This window comes from Dasypus novemcinctus, chromosome 2 (assembly GCF_030445035.2).
Source record: "Dasypus novemcinctus isolate mDasNov1 chromosome 2, mDasNov1.1.hap2, whole genome shotgun sequence".
NCBI lineage: Eukaryota > Metazoa > Chordata > Mammalia > Cingulata > Dasypodidae > Dasypus > Dasypus novemcinctus.
In genome coordinates, this window is record NC_080674.1 from 144,000,061 (window position 1) to 144,017,644 (window position 17,584).

Here is a 17,584-nt window from a genome sequence, read left to right on the forward strand (position 1 = left end):
ATACTCCAGAGCTCCCCACGAGAGATCTGGCTGAAAATTAGTCTTCACTGAAACCACAGCTTTGCTTAGCTGCTTGTCCTGCCTCATCCTGCCTCTATTACTTTGTTGCAGTTTTCTCCTGAACCGCTTTCTTCTTTCCAGGAGTGGTGTTTGGTAGACAGCAGATGAGCTCCCTGAGAGCAGACACTGTGCTTATCTTGTTCACTCTTAGTTGGAAGGTTTAAGCAGGAGCATGACATGATCTAATTACTTTTAAAAAGGTTTTTGGTTGCTGCATGTATGTGGGGATGGGGGTGGGGTGGGGCGGGAGAAGTAGGTAGACCAGTTAGAGGCTCTTGTAATCATCTAGGCAAAAGATGGTGGTGGCTTGAATTATGTAAATTATAAAGCATCCTTATTCATCAAAGATTGTCATCCACAATTATACTTACAAAACTGCCCTTCCATCAGGAAAATTTGCAAGTGACCTTAGGCAGATGAATGTTAATGCAAGAATAATGCATTATGGTACATAATGGGAAGAATATATGAAAGATCAAATGCTCATTAAAACTCTGAATCCATATATGAGCATTTAGCGCAGAAATGATGAGATAGAAATGCTTAGTTGGTCTTTAGCTTAATTACTATAGTTAGTCATAGGTCCTTAGAGGGGACTGTAATTTCTAAGATCTGTTTGAATTTGGGAAAAAAATGACAATGTTTGAAAATGGGTCTTGTTGTTCTTTCTACTTTGGACCAGTAAATGCATCTGATTTGCATCTATTTCTTGGGGGCATTGAGATTTATGCTCCTCCCTTGAATGCCCCTCAAATTCCTCTCTTCTTGTTAACCCCCAAATCAGGATAGTAATCAGGCTTTGACTATCTTAGCATTGCGCAGCACATGATGAATCTAATGATAGTTAAACAACTACAGCTACGTGGCTTAGCAAACATGATCACCGAGAAGAAAAATGCTTTAAAGGATCATCCAGTCACACAAGTATTTATGTAGTGAAAGAGATGAACAAAAGGCACCCAATATTGCAAATATTCAGTAATATCTTTACTTTAGAGAAAGTGGTCAGAGGATTCACAGCATGCTTGAGGAAGAGCAGAGAGGAGGCCCCAGGGCATTCTGCTTTTCTTCTTAGTGTTGAGCCTGGCTGAGAGTGTCCTTGGGAAAGTGGGGGCGGGGCAGCAGCGGTGGGGCTAGTGAATGGCAGGAGCATGCCCCAGACACACTGTGGAGCTCTGCTCCATCTCTTAAGCCTGGCAGGCCAGAACGAATGTTGGCTTCCTGAAATAGTAAGAGCTCTTTTCCAGAGTCACAAACCCCAAAGGGTCATGGGGCAGGAGTGGAGGAAATGACGTCCCCATCCCCTGGGGGCAGGCTGGAGCATCACCTGAATTCTGTTATTTGGATTTTTAATCACAAGGGGAATCACCAATATTTGGAGAAGCATTAAAGACGATGGCTTCCCACTGACCACACCTATTCATTCATTTACTCAGCACAGAGGCTGCTCATTAAGTGCAGGTGAGTGTTGTACTTGGGCCTCTGAGACCAAGGTGAATGAGGAGAGGTTCTGCCTTCCAGTCTTTAAAAAAAATTAAGGAACACCAGAGTCTTTAAACAATACCAGTTTCAGGACACCCATCCAGACCAATTGGATTAGAAACTCTGTGTTTAAGGCCCAGGCATTGGTGTTCTTTACAAAGCTCCCAGGAGATTCCATTATGCAGATAAGTTTGAAAACCACTGGTCTAGAGGGATATTATTATCCTTGGATAATATCAGTCCCCGCCCTCAAGGGCTTACAGTTTTGAAGTTATGGCTAGATCCTGAAAACTAGCCCTGAGATGTTCAACACGGTGGTTTTGTACTCCTTTCCCCTCCCTGGGACATTTGGCAATGTCTGGGAACATTTTTGGTTGTCACAACTGGTGTGGGGTGCTCCTGGCATCTAGTGGGGGAGAGGCTGGGGATACTGCTAACTACCCTCTAATGCACCGGATTGTTCCCACAATAAATTATTATCTGGCTCAAAATGTGCTGAGATTAAGAAAACCTCATTCAATCTGAAAGTGAGTTCCAACCAACATGGCAAACAGTTTCCATTTATTGTGAGCATTTAGTATGTTCCAGGTTTATTGCATGGTTAATAAACACTGCCTATTTGATGTGGATACTATTATTTTATTCCCATTACACAGATGAAAAAACTGGGGCCCAGAGTTAAATAACTTGTCTAAAGTCATGTATCTAGTAAGTGAAGGACTTGGGACTTGAACATGGTCAGTCAGGCTTCCAGCTACAACACTATATACTACCCCCAACAGATCCTGTTTTTCTTCTCCTGGGAGATTTTCCAAATAGAAAAGGAATCATGATTCATACCTACCAGTTGGATTATATCATCTTAAATTTTGCTGCTTGAAGGAAAAAGGCTTCCTCTTGCAAAAGATGGTCCTGCTGCTCCGGGAGATTAATGGACATTGATCACTTTTGTGCCACATGGCCAGGCTAGAGCCACAGAAGTGTTTAAAGGAATCCCCCAAAGAGGATGATGATTGATGCTTTTGACTCCAATGGATTCCAACAGTGTTTGGCAGGTAATGGGCATCATGCAGCGCAATTTGGTGTACTGCCTGACCATCCAGACTGTGTTTGTGACAACTCTGATCTTCTTAACTTGGAGCATCTGTTAAGATGATGCCTCAGTAAGAAAACACAGTGGGAGAATGTCTGTTCAGAGAAAGTGAGTGTCTGAATGGCCTTTCAGACGTCCTCCAGAAAGCCCTGCTGTCCCCAGATCCCCTATGTTCACTGGCCAGACTTGTGCTTTGTGCAGGCAGAGAAAATGAAATGGAACCTCAGCATAGGTTATCTGCCCTCGCGCCAGTGTTTCTAGCTGTGGTCACTGTACTAGGGAGAGGGATTCCAGCCAATTATGTATCTCCTGTTGGACGTCACTCTTTCTTTTAGCCATATTCAGGATAGGAGACTCTTGAGAGTTGGAGCAGTGTCCACATTATCTGTGAGACCCCTTGCAGGCCAGCAGATTAAATAATTTGTCTAAAGCCACAGGTCTAGTAAGTGGAGGGCTTGGGTGGTCAGGCACTTGGTCATAGCTATATACTGCAACTCAGCAGGTTTTATTTTCTTCTCCTAGAACTTTTTCCAGGCAGAAAAATGGGTCCAATTGTGACATGAGTGTAAAATGTATGCATGATGGTCATTTTTAGGAGATAGATGCAAAGGGACTTCTATTGGGGTCAGAGGCCTGGCCCAGCTTTAGGTAGCATGGTGACAGCCCCTCCCCCTCACCTCCCTCCATCCCTACTGGGGTGGGCATTCTTCTCTGAGGGCAAGTTTCCTTTGTGCTATATCCTGTGTGCACTTCTGGGCCCCATGTCCATGGTAGAATCTTAAAATGAAAATGACAGCAGTGATTGAGGTCCATGGAATTCCCTAGTTTGGTATGTTATCACCCTTTAGAGAGATTTTCCATTTTCATTTAGAACACAAGCTTCTGCCAAAAAATTTATAATCCCAGTTTTGGCTGGGCTTTTGAATCTACCATTCAGTCCTCTTACCCATCTTTCACAGTATTTGTCCCAAACCTCTTTTGCTTTCCTCAGGCTGCCTTCTACCTCAGGGGGCAATTCTGCTTCTTATTTAGAGTTACTGATGAAATCAATATGAATTCCCTGAACTTTTCCCCTGTGGTATTCATTAGAGCCATTTGCCAAATAGCTCTGTTTTTTTTCCCCCTCTCTCCTTCGAGACATGTGGTAATATTACAATTCCAGCACCTCTTGTAATGGGATGGATGGCATGTCTAGTTCTTGACCATGGCTTCTAAGTGGAAAAATTGTGTGTCACTTCCAGGTTAAAGCATTTAATTTCTGGTGTGAGACTACAAAATTGGCTTTCTTCCAGGCATGGTGGAAATATTTGAAATGGTGGCTATTCTATTAGCCTGGATTTCTGAGTGCATTCTCTCCCAAGATGGAAACATAGAATATTCAAGAAATAAACCTTTGTTTTTGTTGTTGTTAAAAGCCACTATGACTTTGGTTTTGTTTGTCACCACAGCATAACTTAGCCTATTCTAACTAATGTACTGTACCTTTTGGCCAACAAATATATTGCATCCATATCCATCCTTTTTGACTTCTAGACTTTTTCCAAGGAAAAGTTGCCCCCCTCCAACTATCCTAATCTTTATATTCACTCTTGATTAAAGTCTTCCAATAGCTTCCTATTGCTCTTAAATCAAATCAAATCAAACCTTTCAGCATCATCTACCAGGCTTTACATGGTTTTGTCCCTATCTACTTCATTAGCCTCATCTCATACCCCACTCTCTGTTATGCCCTCTGATTTGGCTACATTAATATTCTCTCAGTTCTTATATGCTATATTTCTTTTAACCATGGGTACTTTGACAGATGGACCTGTTCTCTCTGACAGAAATGTCCTCCCTGCCTCTGTTTAACTTTTCTCCTTTATCACTCAAAGCAAGGATGAACTGCAGCGAAGACTTTATTGACTTCCCTTATTGAGTTATATCTACCTTTAGAAGTTCTCATAGTATTATATTCCTCTCCTTTTTAGCACTAGGTACAGTAGCAATACTACAAGTTATTTGTGTGGCACTTTGATTAATGCCTCGCTTCACAATTAGACTATAAACTATGTGATAGCTGAGATCATCTCAGAATTTTCATTCCCCACCCATAGCTCCAGGGTTTTTAGCACAGCACTTTGAAGTCACTCCATGAAAGCTTGTAGAATGTGTGAATGAAGGTATATAACCACACTATCCAATACTGTAGCCCTGGCCACATGCAGCTATTGAAATTAAAATAATTAAAACTTTAAAAAAGTTAAAAATTCAGTTCCTTAGTCACACTAGCCACAATTCAGTGCAATTAGCCCCATGTGGCTAGGGGCTACTGTTTCGGACAGCAAAGAATAGAGTATTTCCATCATCAGAGAAAGTTCTGTTGGATAGGGCTATTAGTAAAGAGTCTAGGTGCCTATGCATGACGTGTGATGCCCTCAAGGATTTTGTAATTGACAATCTTTCCAGACTGTTTCTTTCCCATAGTGATATAACCACAGGGAAATACTCATTACCCTCTAGAGCAGGAGTTCTTAACTTTTTTTTCTATGGACCTCTTTGCCAGTCAGGTGAAACCATGGACCCCTTCTCAGAATGTAGAGGCAGATAGTTTTATGACACTTACCATTGGTATGTCTTTAAATTAAATTTTAGAATTATTCAAAATTAATTCAAGCTCAGGGACCCCCTGAAATCTTTCCATGGACCTCCAAGGGGACCCCTGGTTAAGAACTCCTGCTCTAGATGTATTCCTTGAACATGCTATTCTTCAGTTTCTGTGACTTTTCATTTTCACTTCTTTTGTTCTTAACTGGCATTCTGTCCCACACCTCTCATCCTCTATGCCCCAGAATAAGCATTTCTATTTCTGGAAAACTACTCCTGTCATCCCAGACAGAGCTGGGCCTTGGTCAGCACTTCCTTTGCCCTCCATGCTCTTCTGAGTGCCCTGCTCAGACAGGATTGCAACCCCTTTGTTCACTGTTCACACATCTCTCTTCATTGCTACATGAGCCCCTCAAGTACAGGCCTGGTTCTTGGTGTTCTCAGTATCCCCAGTACTCAGCACAGAGCTGGTGATGGAGTAAATGTCAATGAATGTTTGTTAAATGATGAGTGAACAAAGGAATGAAAATCATGAGGTATATAATTTCCTTAATAAAAGAGCATGGGGCAAAAGGAATTGAGCTCCTGACATAGTGCTTGTAATGATTGTCCTTTTCCTTCCGCGCTCTCCATCTTCTTTTGGTTCTGCCCTAGGTCTTTATTTAATGAAGGAGCAACTTTCTGAGTTTGTAATAACCTAGGGAGTTTGGCAGAGCCAGGAAAGGGAGACTCAGAAGTTTCAGGTTCTGGCAGGCTGGGGAAGAGTGGAGCTGCTTCTTGAGGAGAGTTTGAGAAAGAAAGATGGAAAGAAAGATGGCTGGCACCATGATTAGTGTCCCCCAAATTAAGAATGTGGTGTAGAGGGAGGCACAGACTCATAAACCACATCCCAGGCTGCTACTACTGGGGTCTACCTGGAAGTCTGAAAGAGCTAATTGCTGTGAACTCTAGTGAAGTTCTTAGAGGACTCTCCCCTGTGCAGAGGCTACCAATGTTAAAGTCATTGACTCTCTGTCTACATCTTACTCACTAGATTGATAGCTCTTTGAAGGAAAGGCTAATTCTTATTCTCCTCAGGATCCCGGACATGCTGAGCTCAGTGTCTGTGTAGCTCATAGTGGTTGAAATCATTTATTAGATTTAATTGATTCCTTTATTATTGTTATCACCTAGTCATAGAATGCTTTCTGAAATGGGATAATATATTTTGGAAAAAAGATTCGCATCTTCTCTTTGTCTTTTTTACTACTAGGCTTTTGCTTATTTATGCTCAAGGGGGGACCTCTATCTACCCTACAGGTGGTGGTAAGTCCTGTACCATGCAAAATGGGACTTTCTGGGTCTCTTTGCTTTCCTTTCCTTTGGCAGTTGAACATAGGACTCGTGCCTACAAAGTTCTCTTGATTCTCATTAAGGCATATCTGGAGTCAGGAAGAAGGAAGATATAGGGGAGGAAAATGAAAAGATCAGGCTTGTGAGGGGACAGAGAGGAGAGAGGGAATGAAGAAAGTGAAGACCTCAGATGTGTGTCTTCCATTAGATAAGTTGAGCAGAGCACCCAGGACTCGGCCGTGTTTGGGTCTCTTACTGGTTACCAGCAATGACTGTTTGTTCTGAATACTGGGTTCCCTTTATAGGAGGAGCTTGGGACCCAGCTAAACCTAAACTGAGATTCTGAGACTGGCTGGCTCTGCCCACTTGGTGGGGCTGGAAGTCCACTAAGCATTTATTTGGAATTGACATACAGGGGAAGAAGGCTGTTTAGGCTTGGGGTTCCCTGGGGACAGAGAAGAGATGGAGAAGACAGCAAGGGCTGTTACCCAAACAGGCCCTGGAGGAGAAAGCCAAGGCCTGTATATATAGAAAGCCTACAGGTCAGCATTGGAGAGATTGTTTTCTTTAGCTCTGGAGTACAAACAGAGTTACAGATGAGCATAGGTGTGACTCAGCACCTGGTGGAGGATCTGATTCCTGTTTCTTCATGAAGGGTTGGATTTGGAAAAACTGCAGGCTGTAAAGCCTGGGATCTGGTAAGGTGGGTAATGGAAACATTCTGAATGAATGTTGGCAGACTGTAAATCAGTGAAATGTGTATATTAATCCTGCCTCATTTATACTCACAGGCTGGCAATATTTGAAGTACATGTGCTTTATCCCATTTGATTCTCATCATAATCCCATGAAGTAGGTATTATTATCTCAACTGTAAAGATGAGGAGAGTGAGGCAAAGAGAGGCTAAGTGACTTGATCTAGGGAGCCCACTGATAAATGGTGAAGCCATAGTTGGAACCCAGGATTGGCCATATAGGGCCTCCTCTTAGCCATATCTTCAGCACTGCCTCCCAAATATTGCAGTTAACATCCACCAGGGTTACTGTGGAGGCTGAGTTAATTAAGTTAATTAATTAAGGCACACCTTCACAAATATGAGCCTTTGGACTTTCAGGGAAAAATTTTAGGCTATAGGGACCTTGTTATTAGGGTACTTTCTAGCATTCTGTGGGGAGATGGCAAAGAAGAAAACAGGAAATGTCTCCAGCACTAGAAGAGCCTGCATAGTCCAAAGGAAGAAGTCATCACTGAATGATAGCAATGATGCTACTCCTTGGAGCTGCACAGAACTTTATGGTTTCCAGAGTATTTTCTCCTTTATCAGTTCATTTGAAAGTTTACCAAAAAACTCTGTGAAGCAAGAGCTTATATGTCCATTTTACAGATGGGCAGTGAAGCTTCAATGATAGCTTTAATGACTTGCCTAAGATCACATAGCTAGTAAGTATAAGAACAGGTTATTCTCAGTTCATGATTCTTTCCCATTTACCACTTGGTCCCTTGTGACATGGTGAGATAATTGTCTTCATCTAAAGGAGACTGATGTTAGGAGCAAAGCTACCAGAGGGCCAGACACTAGGATGGTACCTGAAGACAGGCAATCATTCAAATGAAGGACATGATCCAGTGCGCTAGACCCAGCCATAGAGTAGCACCCACTTCATTCAGATCTATGAATTTCATGGACATGGAGGCTGATTTTCTTTTAGAGTTTCCTACAGTCATACCTGGAAAAATAGATGCTCCCTGAGAAAAAAGAGTTTTGTGGTCAAGGAATACATAATGTCCTCTTTTTCTTTTAAAATAATGATGCATGTTAAACTTTCTAAAATGTCTTTCAGCAAAAAACTAATTGACTATGCTTAATTCAAGGTGTCCAACTTAAAGTAACATCTATTAACAGCCCATGAACTGCCAAGAACCAACTAGTTTGCTTTAATCACTGAATTAATGAGTTGATTTGCCATCATGTGAGCTGAATCTTAGGAATTTTTTATAGTTTCATATCCTAGCTGTGAGACATACATAAATAGATCAGGTCTAAAGAGCAATATATTTGTAAATAGATCTTGGTTATAGTCATTTCATAAATTGAAGACCCAGGGTTGGATTGGGCCTATGCAAGAATACTTTTGCTTATGAATTAAAAATGGAAGCCCATTATAACATTAATAAGCCTTTTAATATTAGGTGTTTTCACCAATAATTCACAGTAGAATAAATGTCAAAGAACACTGAAAATGTCTGCAGTCTCTTGACGGAAAACACGGGTTGAGAGAATTTATTCATTGAGGTTTTTGAAAGGAGCAAGGCTGGTGTTTTTTGCAGGCCAGTTATCATCATAGTACTTATGGATTGCAGACACTTGACATTCCCGATGGCTATTTCTTACGGCCTTTATGACTCCTCTAATTGGCAAATACCGCTAGAGCAAATAATTTTCCTCATAAAACCTTTTTATTCTAGCCCAAAGGATCTTGTTCATGGAGAGCTTTACTTTTTCTTCTCATTCAGGAACCATTTTGTACTTGGTAATTGACAGTGAGCGGGAGTGCGTAGCTATGGGAGAATGGCTAGACTTCTGGACTAGCTGAGGGACTTTCCTTTTAATAAGAGTTTTTCTAGGAGATTTGAACTTATGTTTCATAAAAATGACAAATACCTTTATGTCCTGGACCTTTGATGTTGCTCATGGATAGCCAAAACTACATATAAATTGGAAAATGCTAGGTCTTTACTGTTTTGGGGGGTTTTCAGAGACGGTTTCACCTTTTACCAGGTGTGCAGGTACTCTGGGTTAGGGAAGGAAGGAAATGCTTGTGTTTCCTGAAACTCAGGCTTATCCTTAACATTGCCCAACAGTCTCCACAATAGGGTTTGTTTGAACCCCAAGACCGTGAATGTCTTGACAGCTTCAAGAAGTGATTGCTGGGCTCTTCCGTTAGGGTGAGGCTGAAAAATGAGTTTCCCAGAGCTAGGAAAACAGGATTGTGCTTGAAATTGCAACCTGAAAGTACTCTCCTCAGAGCAAGCCTGTGTTTCCAATATTAATCTCTAAAGTCATATTTTCCATGGCTTATCAATTTTGTCTTTGGGAGTCAGAGCCTAAAAAATATTTTTTTCTTAGAATTTGTGATTATTATGAAAAGAGAAAGGGCAGAAAGGTTTTTATCAAGCTTGGAAGCTCTTTCTAGATGAATCCTACAGGTATATGTTGTTTGTGGAAGATTGGTTTAACTCACACAAATTAAGACCATCAGGGAAGGGAAGAAATGCCCAGAGGCCAATTTGGGGGCTTTGAAAATATTATTCGCCTTTGACCACGTGAAATAGCTGGGGGCGGGGGAGGGCCCTTAAAGATTTATCAGCCTAGACCTTAAGTGGAAAGTACACTGATATTTTAACTCATGGATCTTTGGAATTATCTAGTTTTTATCATGAAGAATGGTATCATTTGACATCAGAGCAGATTCTCAGACTCTAGAGAAGATCCGAAGTGAAACATAATTGAATTTTGCTCCCTAGGACCTCAATCCTACCAGACACTGTGGATCTGAGAGCTCCTGGGTGCCAACGGCCATTAAAGTCACCTTGATGTTGACTGAGGAGGTGGAATGAACTGACCCTTTGGAAAATCTACCAGGGCTTCCTACTAAGACTTTTGTATATCTTTGGAGTGAAATTCTTCTAAGCTTCCTAGGATCCTGGGTCCCTCAGGGTGTCAACATGAAAACATTTTCTATCCAGCTAGTCCCCAGGCACACAGAAAAAGCTCAATAACTGCTCTTGAAAGGCCTGAGTAATATGTTTCTCATGAACACCTGGCAATTGGCGTGTTATCTTCTGGGAGCGTTCACTGCAACATTGTCCCTGCCTGTGGTTTGGGGCAGAAAAGTCACTTGTTCTTCTAGGCTCAAGGCATATTCACAGAATGTCTGTCATTCCTTTCTCTCTCGGTGGGCTGGGGGTAGAGATGGGAGGGGTTGGTGAGAATGGCTCTGAGAGGTCCTGCAAGACTGGCAGTTCCCTGTCTATAGAGAAGTAGGGTAATTAGTGTCATTTCAGTCACCTTGTGACCCATGAGTGCAAAGCTAGGCCAGTTGTCCTGCTCAATGGGAAGGCTGGGAGTCATGGGAAACTTACCTTCTTGACTTCATATTTAATGGCGAGTTTGATCCGGCTCAGACTCGGACGGTGGTGGTCGGACCAGACTTGGAAGTTCACATCGCCATTTAAAATCGCTTCCACCTCTTCTGTGTCTCGGCACAGGTCCAGCACGCCCACCACAAAATCCTTGCATTGCATAGATAACTTCCTGTAATCGTTCTAACAGAATAAAGAGAAATCAGGGGTGGGTCATATGGAGCCCCACAGATCGGCTTGCCCAGCACAGCAGTGACGATTATCAGCTGTCCACCAAGCGTGAGCTTACTGAGTGCTTCAGAACCAAAGGAATATGCTGGATCCAGAAGTCAACATCCTTTCTCCTGACACAACAACCTAGAGGACCATCTTTGCTAGGCCAGTATTTGTTATGATGTGGTCCATGGCCATCAGTATCAGAGTCACCTTGGATACATGCTAGTATTACACATTCCTGGACCACACACCTGGCTTATTGGGTCAGATTTCTTGGGCATCAGGCCCAGGAATCTGTCTCTTGTTTAAAACTTGCTCTCCAGTTGGTTCTGATGCCTGCTAAAGCTTCTGTCAAACAGAAGTAGTCTGTGCCCAATTCTGAGCCAGGTGAGGGAAGAGTAATAAGGACAGCAGCATCTAAGTCTGATGCAAATAACACTTGACTTGTTTTCTACCAGCCTGCTCCACATAGGAAATTTCTTGGGAAGATATGACCGATATACTACAATTGGGGAAAATATGTACACAGGTGTGCTTTCCTTTTAGGTCCTGGAAAGCGTACTTGTAAATTATGAATTTAAAAAGCAAATGTAATTTAAATCTAATAGAATCCTTTTGTACTACAGATCCTTTTGTATGACAGATCATAGCTTCTTAATTTGTTTGTTTCTTGAGTAAACAGTTTCAGACCCTGGCTTTTTATTTTCAGGAGGTGCCCTGGATTTCTTTCCTCCTTTCCCTATACCTCTCTGAGTGACCTTTGAGAGAGTGATTTCCTTTATGAGTGATATGCCAACTTCTCTCTCTCCTAAACAGACTGTTTAAATTCCAGATAATGATCCAAATGTTAGACAAAAAAAATATTTCATGTCACCCTCATGCCACTGCCCCAAATTATTTTCCCCTGAGGTTTCCTTGCCAGTTTCTTAGTTGACACAAGTCTATTCAGAAACTACTCAAGAATCAAAAGTCACTGTCAATATTAATCAATGTCAACAGCCCTTAGACGGGTAAATAGCAGTTGGTGAAAACAAGTGCAGTGTTGCTTTTCCAAAACCCGGATTCCTCAGCAAAGAGGTGGAAGCCTGGCTGACAGCAGAAGCTCACTCATTTTTCTGAACTAATGATTCTTGTCTCCTTTCGGGGCTACTGCATCAAAATGTCACTTTGCATTAGAGTAAGGGGTAGTAAATGTTTGTTAGAAAAAGTTAAAGGATCAAGAAAATGTTTTCAAATGAGAGTGACTACCCTTCATTTTCATATACATATTCAGTAAAAGGTTTCAGAAACACTGGATAGAAAAATGACTGCTCAGCTTAGGCAGGTGGTCACGGAGAAAAATTCAGGTAGTATACGAGGAGCATTTTAGGTCTTGGCACCTAGCAAGAGCTAGGCAAGAGCTATGTTCTGTGTCCCCTTCATCCCTCACATCCGCCATTCATTCATTCATTCATTTATTCATTCATTCTTGAGGGCCTCCTATGAAACATAATCAGTGAACAAAGCAATGTGATCTCTGAGTACTGTGGGAATGGAGGAGAAATGCCAAGAAGTAGTGTGGGAGCTTTCTCAGGACTTGTTCCAGCCAAGATGCTCTGCAGAGCCCTGAGGAGCTGGAGGTAGAAGACTCAAGGGCTCAGCAAAATGGACAGAATAGGCCACTACCTCCCTCCCCACCCACAATGAACTGATTCAGTTTTGGCATCCCCACTGCTGCAGATTCCCTAATTCTCCAGCCTCTACCCCATCAACTTTATTTTTTTCCACAGAAACAAGGAGTCTCTTTGAACATTATACCCTGTTGCTGGTAAAACAGACCCTGTCCTTTTGGCTAAACCAGACCTCATCTAGTGGTGGAAACTTCTGCCTAGAGCTGAACAGGTGCTAGGAGCAAGTCAGGCTTTATTGTCATAGCACCTCCGCACTTTTGTGAGTTCCTGTATTTCAGAACAGTAGGTTCTATTTCGTTAGACTCTCACTTCCCTGGGTTTTCAAAAACCAGCCTGGCCATAAAAAGGGGAGACACATCAGAGCAGTCAAAGCAGGTAGTTTGCTTTTTGCCTTCTGCATTAGACTCTCGGACGGGAAGGAAACAAACCTTCTGGTGTCTGCAGATGGCTGGCAGGGACAGAAAGAACCCATCTCCTGCAGGAGATGACTTGGAAGTGATTTCATATAGGAGGGTCATGGCTGGGCCCATGCTTACCAGAGTGCCATAAATGAACATCTTTGGGGGAATTATGATGCTTATGATTTATTGGGTCAGCCCAGAGCTCATGCAGCCATTCAAGCCACACCCTGGCTCCTCAACTTTATTTGGAGATAGATGAGATATACACCTAAGACTTCACAGTTGCTTTTATTTCCCCCTTAATATTCCTGCATACTGAGATCTGCAAGTCCCAATTGGTGTTGGGTTCTCTACCCACATCATCTCATTCAATCCTTATAAAAACCCATGTTGGAGGGACTATCACCATTCCAATTTACAGAGAAGGAAACCAAGATTCAGGTTAACTGTGGACTGAAGCTAATCCCTCCCTTCCTTTAGTCAATTACTGATCTCTGCACCACTCTCACACTCTTTGAAGATTTTAGTTCCTGGCTCGCTGTCACTCTCCCCAGCATTACTGTGTTGCTTCTTGGTGTTTTAAATTGTCCATGAAGATGACCTTTCTTTTTTTCTGCCCACTCACTTCCTTGACTATCTCTCTTCCAATGACCTTATGTGCAACCGTAACTCATTCTCTTAGTTATTCTCAACTACAGCTTATCCATAATTCAATTCAGTTCTCCCTCTCTCTGAGGTCAACATCTCCTATATGTCCAGCTCACTCTTCTTGGACACTGAGTTTAGCAATTCTTTGATTCCATCAGACCCACAAATCTTTTGAACATACCACCTTTTCACTGGTTTTCAACCCCCTTTAGTACCTGCCCCTCTCCTTGCAGAGCTTAACTTTCATCACCAGTCATCATCATCTTTGCAAATATCCTCAACTCTCTTGCCCTCCTCTTATTTCACTGTACTCAACTTCAGTTGAGTCTAACTCCACACTGCTCTTCTCCTGCCTTTGTGTAGTAATGTGGCTGGAGAATACACAACTACACTGGCTGGTCATGCTCTAAGCCCATTACAACCAACCTCAAATGATCTTTAGTGCTCCCAGGCAATTTACTTTCCCATTTTCCTGAACAAGTTTTATACCTTCTTCTCCACTCAGGCTTCTGGTACTTTCTCTCCCTGCCCTCCTCACTCTCAGATGAGAACCTTGTTTCCTATTCTATTGCGAAAATAGACTTTGTCAAAAGAGAAGCTCTCAATACTTATTGCATCACACATTTCTGCCTACATGCATCTGTGCTCATGTATGTTTTCCCTTTTGTTTCTGTGGAAGGAACTGTCCCTGTTCCTTTCAAAGGCCAACTCTTCCACTTGTGCCCTGGGTATCATGCCCTTATGCCTAGTCAAAGACATGGCTTCTGCAATATTCCTTTTTCCTTCCTGTTTTGCCTCCTTTTCCCCACTAGCTCAACATATAAATATATTGTTATTCCTTTTGCCATAAAATGAAATTCTACCTGCCCTTATATCCCCCTTCAACTACTACTACAATTTTCTCTTCCATTTTATAGCACATCTCCTCAATAAAGCTGTCTTTTAAGCTGTCATTGACTGCAGTTGCTCTCCTGGCATTCTTTCTTGTCCTGTTCAATAACACTTTCCACTGAAGCTGTTCTTGCCAGGGTCACAAATGACTTTCATGTTGCTAAATCCAGTGGTTGATTATCAGCCCTCATCTTATATGATGTATCAAGTGTTGGGACATAACTGATCACATACTTCTTCTTGAAACACATTCTTCACTTGCTTCCAGCATAACGTACTCTTCTTTTTTCCTTTCGGAATGAATACTCTTTTGATTTTTTTTTTTTTAATTCATTCTCATTTCCCTGATCTCTTAATTTTGGAATGCCCCAAAGATATGTCCAGTCCTTAGAATTCTCCTTTTATCTATTTACACTCATTCCGTTAATGATTTTATCTAATGAAATAGCTTTCTGTACTATCCATAGACTCATTACTTCAAAATTTATATCTTTAGTCCAGGCTTCTCCCCTGAACTCAAAACTCATATCCAACTGCTGACTTGATATAGCCACTTGGCTGTCTAGTAGGTATTTCAAATTTAACAAAGCAAACTCTGGATCTAGTTTTTTCTGCCTTAGTCTTCCTTATTCATTTGGTTGATGAGTACAAAAAATCTTGAATTTATCCTTGATTCCTTTATTCTTCCCATGCCTCACATACAATTCAATAGAAAATCCTGTCAGGTCTGCATTCCAAATATATTCATAATCTGACCTCTTCTCCCCATTTCCGCTATTTCCTCTTTGTTCCAAACCACTGTCATCTCTTGTTTGGACAAATCCAAGGGACTCCTAGCTGGTCTTCCTGATTTCTGTCATTGTCCCCTATAATCTATTCTCAGTACAGCTGTTGGAAGGATAGTTTGAAAAACTAAGTTTGATCATGGCACTGCTCTGCTCAAACCCTCCAATGTCCCCCATCCACTCAAACTAACAGCCAAGTCATTGTACTGACCTACAAAGACATACATTACCTAACCTCCCAATTTTCTCCCTGATTTTATATCCTATAGCTCTCTCCCTCATTCATTGTACTCCAGCCAGTCTGGTTTTCTTTCCTGTCTTTCAAACATACTTGTAATGGACTTGACTTTTGCACTGGCTGGTTCCTTTGCCTGAACTGTTTTTTTCCTAGATATCTTCATGGACAACTCAAATTCTTGAGGTCTTTGATCAAATGTCACTTTCTCAGTGAAGTCTCCCCTGATTATTTTGTAAAAAATTGCAACTCTCCTTTGCTCTCTATCTCCCCTTCCCTCCTTTTTTAAACTTTCTTTGTAGTACTTATGCCTACCTGACATACTATATATTTTATGCATTTATTATTATGTATTGTCTTTGTCTTCCACTAGAATGTAAGCTTCTTGAGGGAAGGGATTTTTTCTGTTGTTTTTTTTTCTCTCTCTCTCACAAATGTATCCTCATATCTTAGAACATTTCCTGGAACATGATAGGTACTCAGTAATTACTTGTTGAATCAATCAGAGCAGTGAATTTGTCTAAAATGACATAGCTACTAACTGGTAGAGCCAAGATTCAAAACAGATTAGTTTGACCCAACTCTTCTTCTTTATTTTCTCACCATATTGCCTCATGGTGAACAACATGCTCCCTTCTGTTTAATGTACTCTAAAACTAGAGGCCCAGTTGAGGCTAACGCTCAAATAACTAGGGGAAAATAAAGTGTGGGCAGGGGTATGACTATTTGAAACCTCAGAATATTCTATAATATCATAGGTAAACACACAGGTTATAAATTCAGAAGGACCTGGGGTTTGAACTTCTATTTCACACTTGACATTTATAGAAATTTGAGCTAGTCATTTAACTCATTTGCATCTAAATTTTTCACATCATAATAATATGTTTATTATAGAATCATTGGGAGAATTCCATACCAAAATGATGTAAAATGCTTAGTAAAGTTAATAATAAATAACACAAATAGCAAATAAAACCTAAGTAAATAAATAGAACCAGTAAATGGAAATTTTCATCATTGTTCTCACATCATTTTGACTAGTGATATCCAATTCCGACCTCTTGTCCATTGTGTTTTTTAATTACTGGAGTGGGAGCAAGACTGGCCCATGAATAGTAGTAAAACAAAAAATATTGGAGAAATCCTTGATTCTTCTCTCTCTCTCTCATACTTGAGCACTGCTCTCTACATCAAAAATACACCCTAAGCATTTCATACTCATTAGAATGATTATTACTGAAAAACCAGAAAATAAGTTTGGCAAGGATGTGGAGATATTGGCACCCTTGTACATGGTTGGTGGGAATGGAAGATAGTACAAATGCTTTGGAAAATAGTTCAGTAGTTTTTCGAAAAGTTAAACTTAGAATTACCATATGACCTGGAAATTCCACTTGTAGGTGTATAGCCTAAAGAATTGAATCCCCTAACAGGGATTCAAGTAGATAGTTGTATACCAATGCTCATAGCAGCATTATTCACAATTGCCAAAAGGTGGAAACAACCCAAGTGTCCATCAACAGATCAATGGATAAAGTGTGGTGTGTATATATATATACACACAATGGACTATCACTCAGCCTTGAAAAGGAATGATGTCCTGATACCTGCTACAACATGGATAAAACTTGAAAACATTATGCTGAATGAAATAAGCTAGACCAAGGGACAAATATTGTATGATTTTACATACATTAAATGTCTGGAATAAGCAAATCACAGAGACATAAAGTTGATCAGAGGTTACTGGAAACTGGAGGGGGCGTGGGGACTGTGGGGGGAGGGAAGGGGGACTTATTGCTTAATGAGTACAAAGTTTCTGTTTGGAGTGATGAAAAAATTTTGATAATGGATGGAGTAATGGTACCACATTTTGAATGTAATTAATGCCACAGAACTGTACACTTAAAATAGTGACAATGGTATAGTTTGTGTTATATGTATGTTGCCATAATAAAAACCTAAAAATTACATGTTTATTCTGAATCTATTTACTTGTTTTTGTCTTTGCTAACAGCAGCCCAATCCAAGCCACCAT

General features: G+C 41.1%; 1 protein-coding gene across 1 annotated transcript in view; it reads right to left on the reverse strand.

Moving 5' to 3' along the window:
- TRPC7 (transient receptor potential cation channel subfamily C member 7) overlaps positions 1-17,584 on the reverse strand; it is a 158,265-nt gene that overhangs the window by 80,930 nt on the left and 59,751 nt on the right. The window contains exon 3 of the mRNA XM_004467395.3: positions 10,698-10,880. Within this exon, the coding sequence (XP_004467452.1) occupies positions 10,698-10,880 (183 nt within the window). The remainder of the gene's footprint in view (positions 1-10,697; positions 10,881-17,584) is intronic.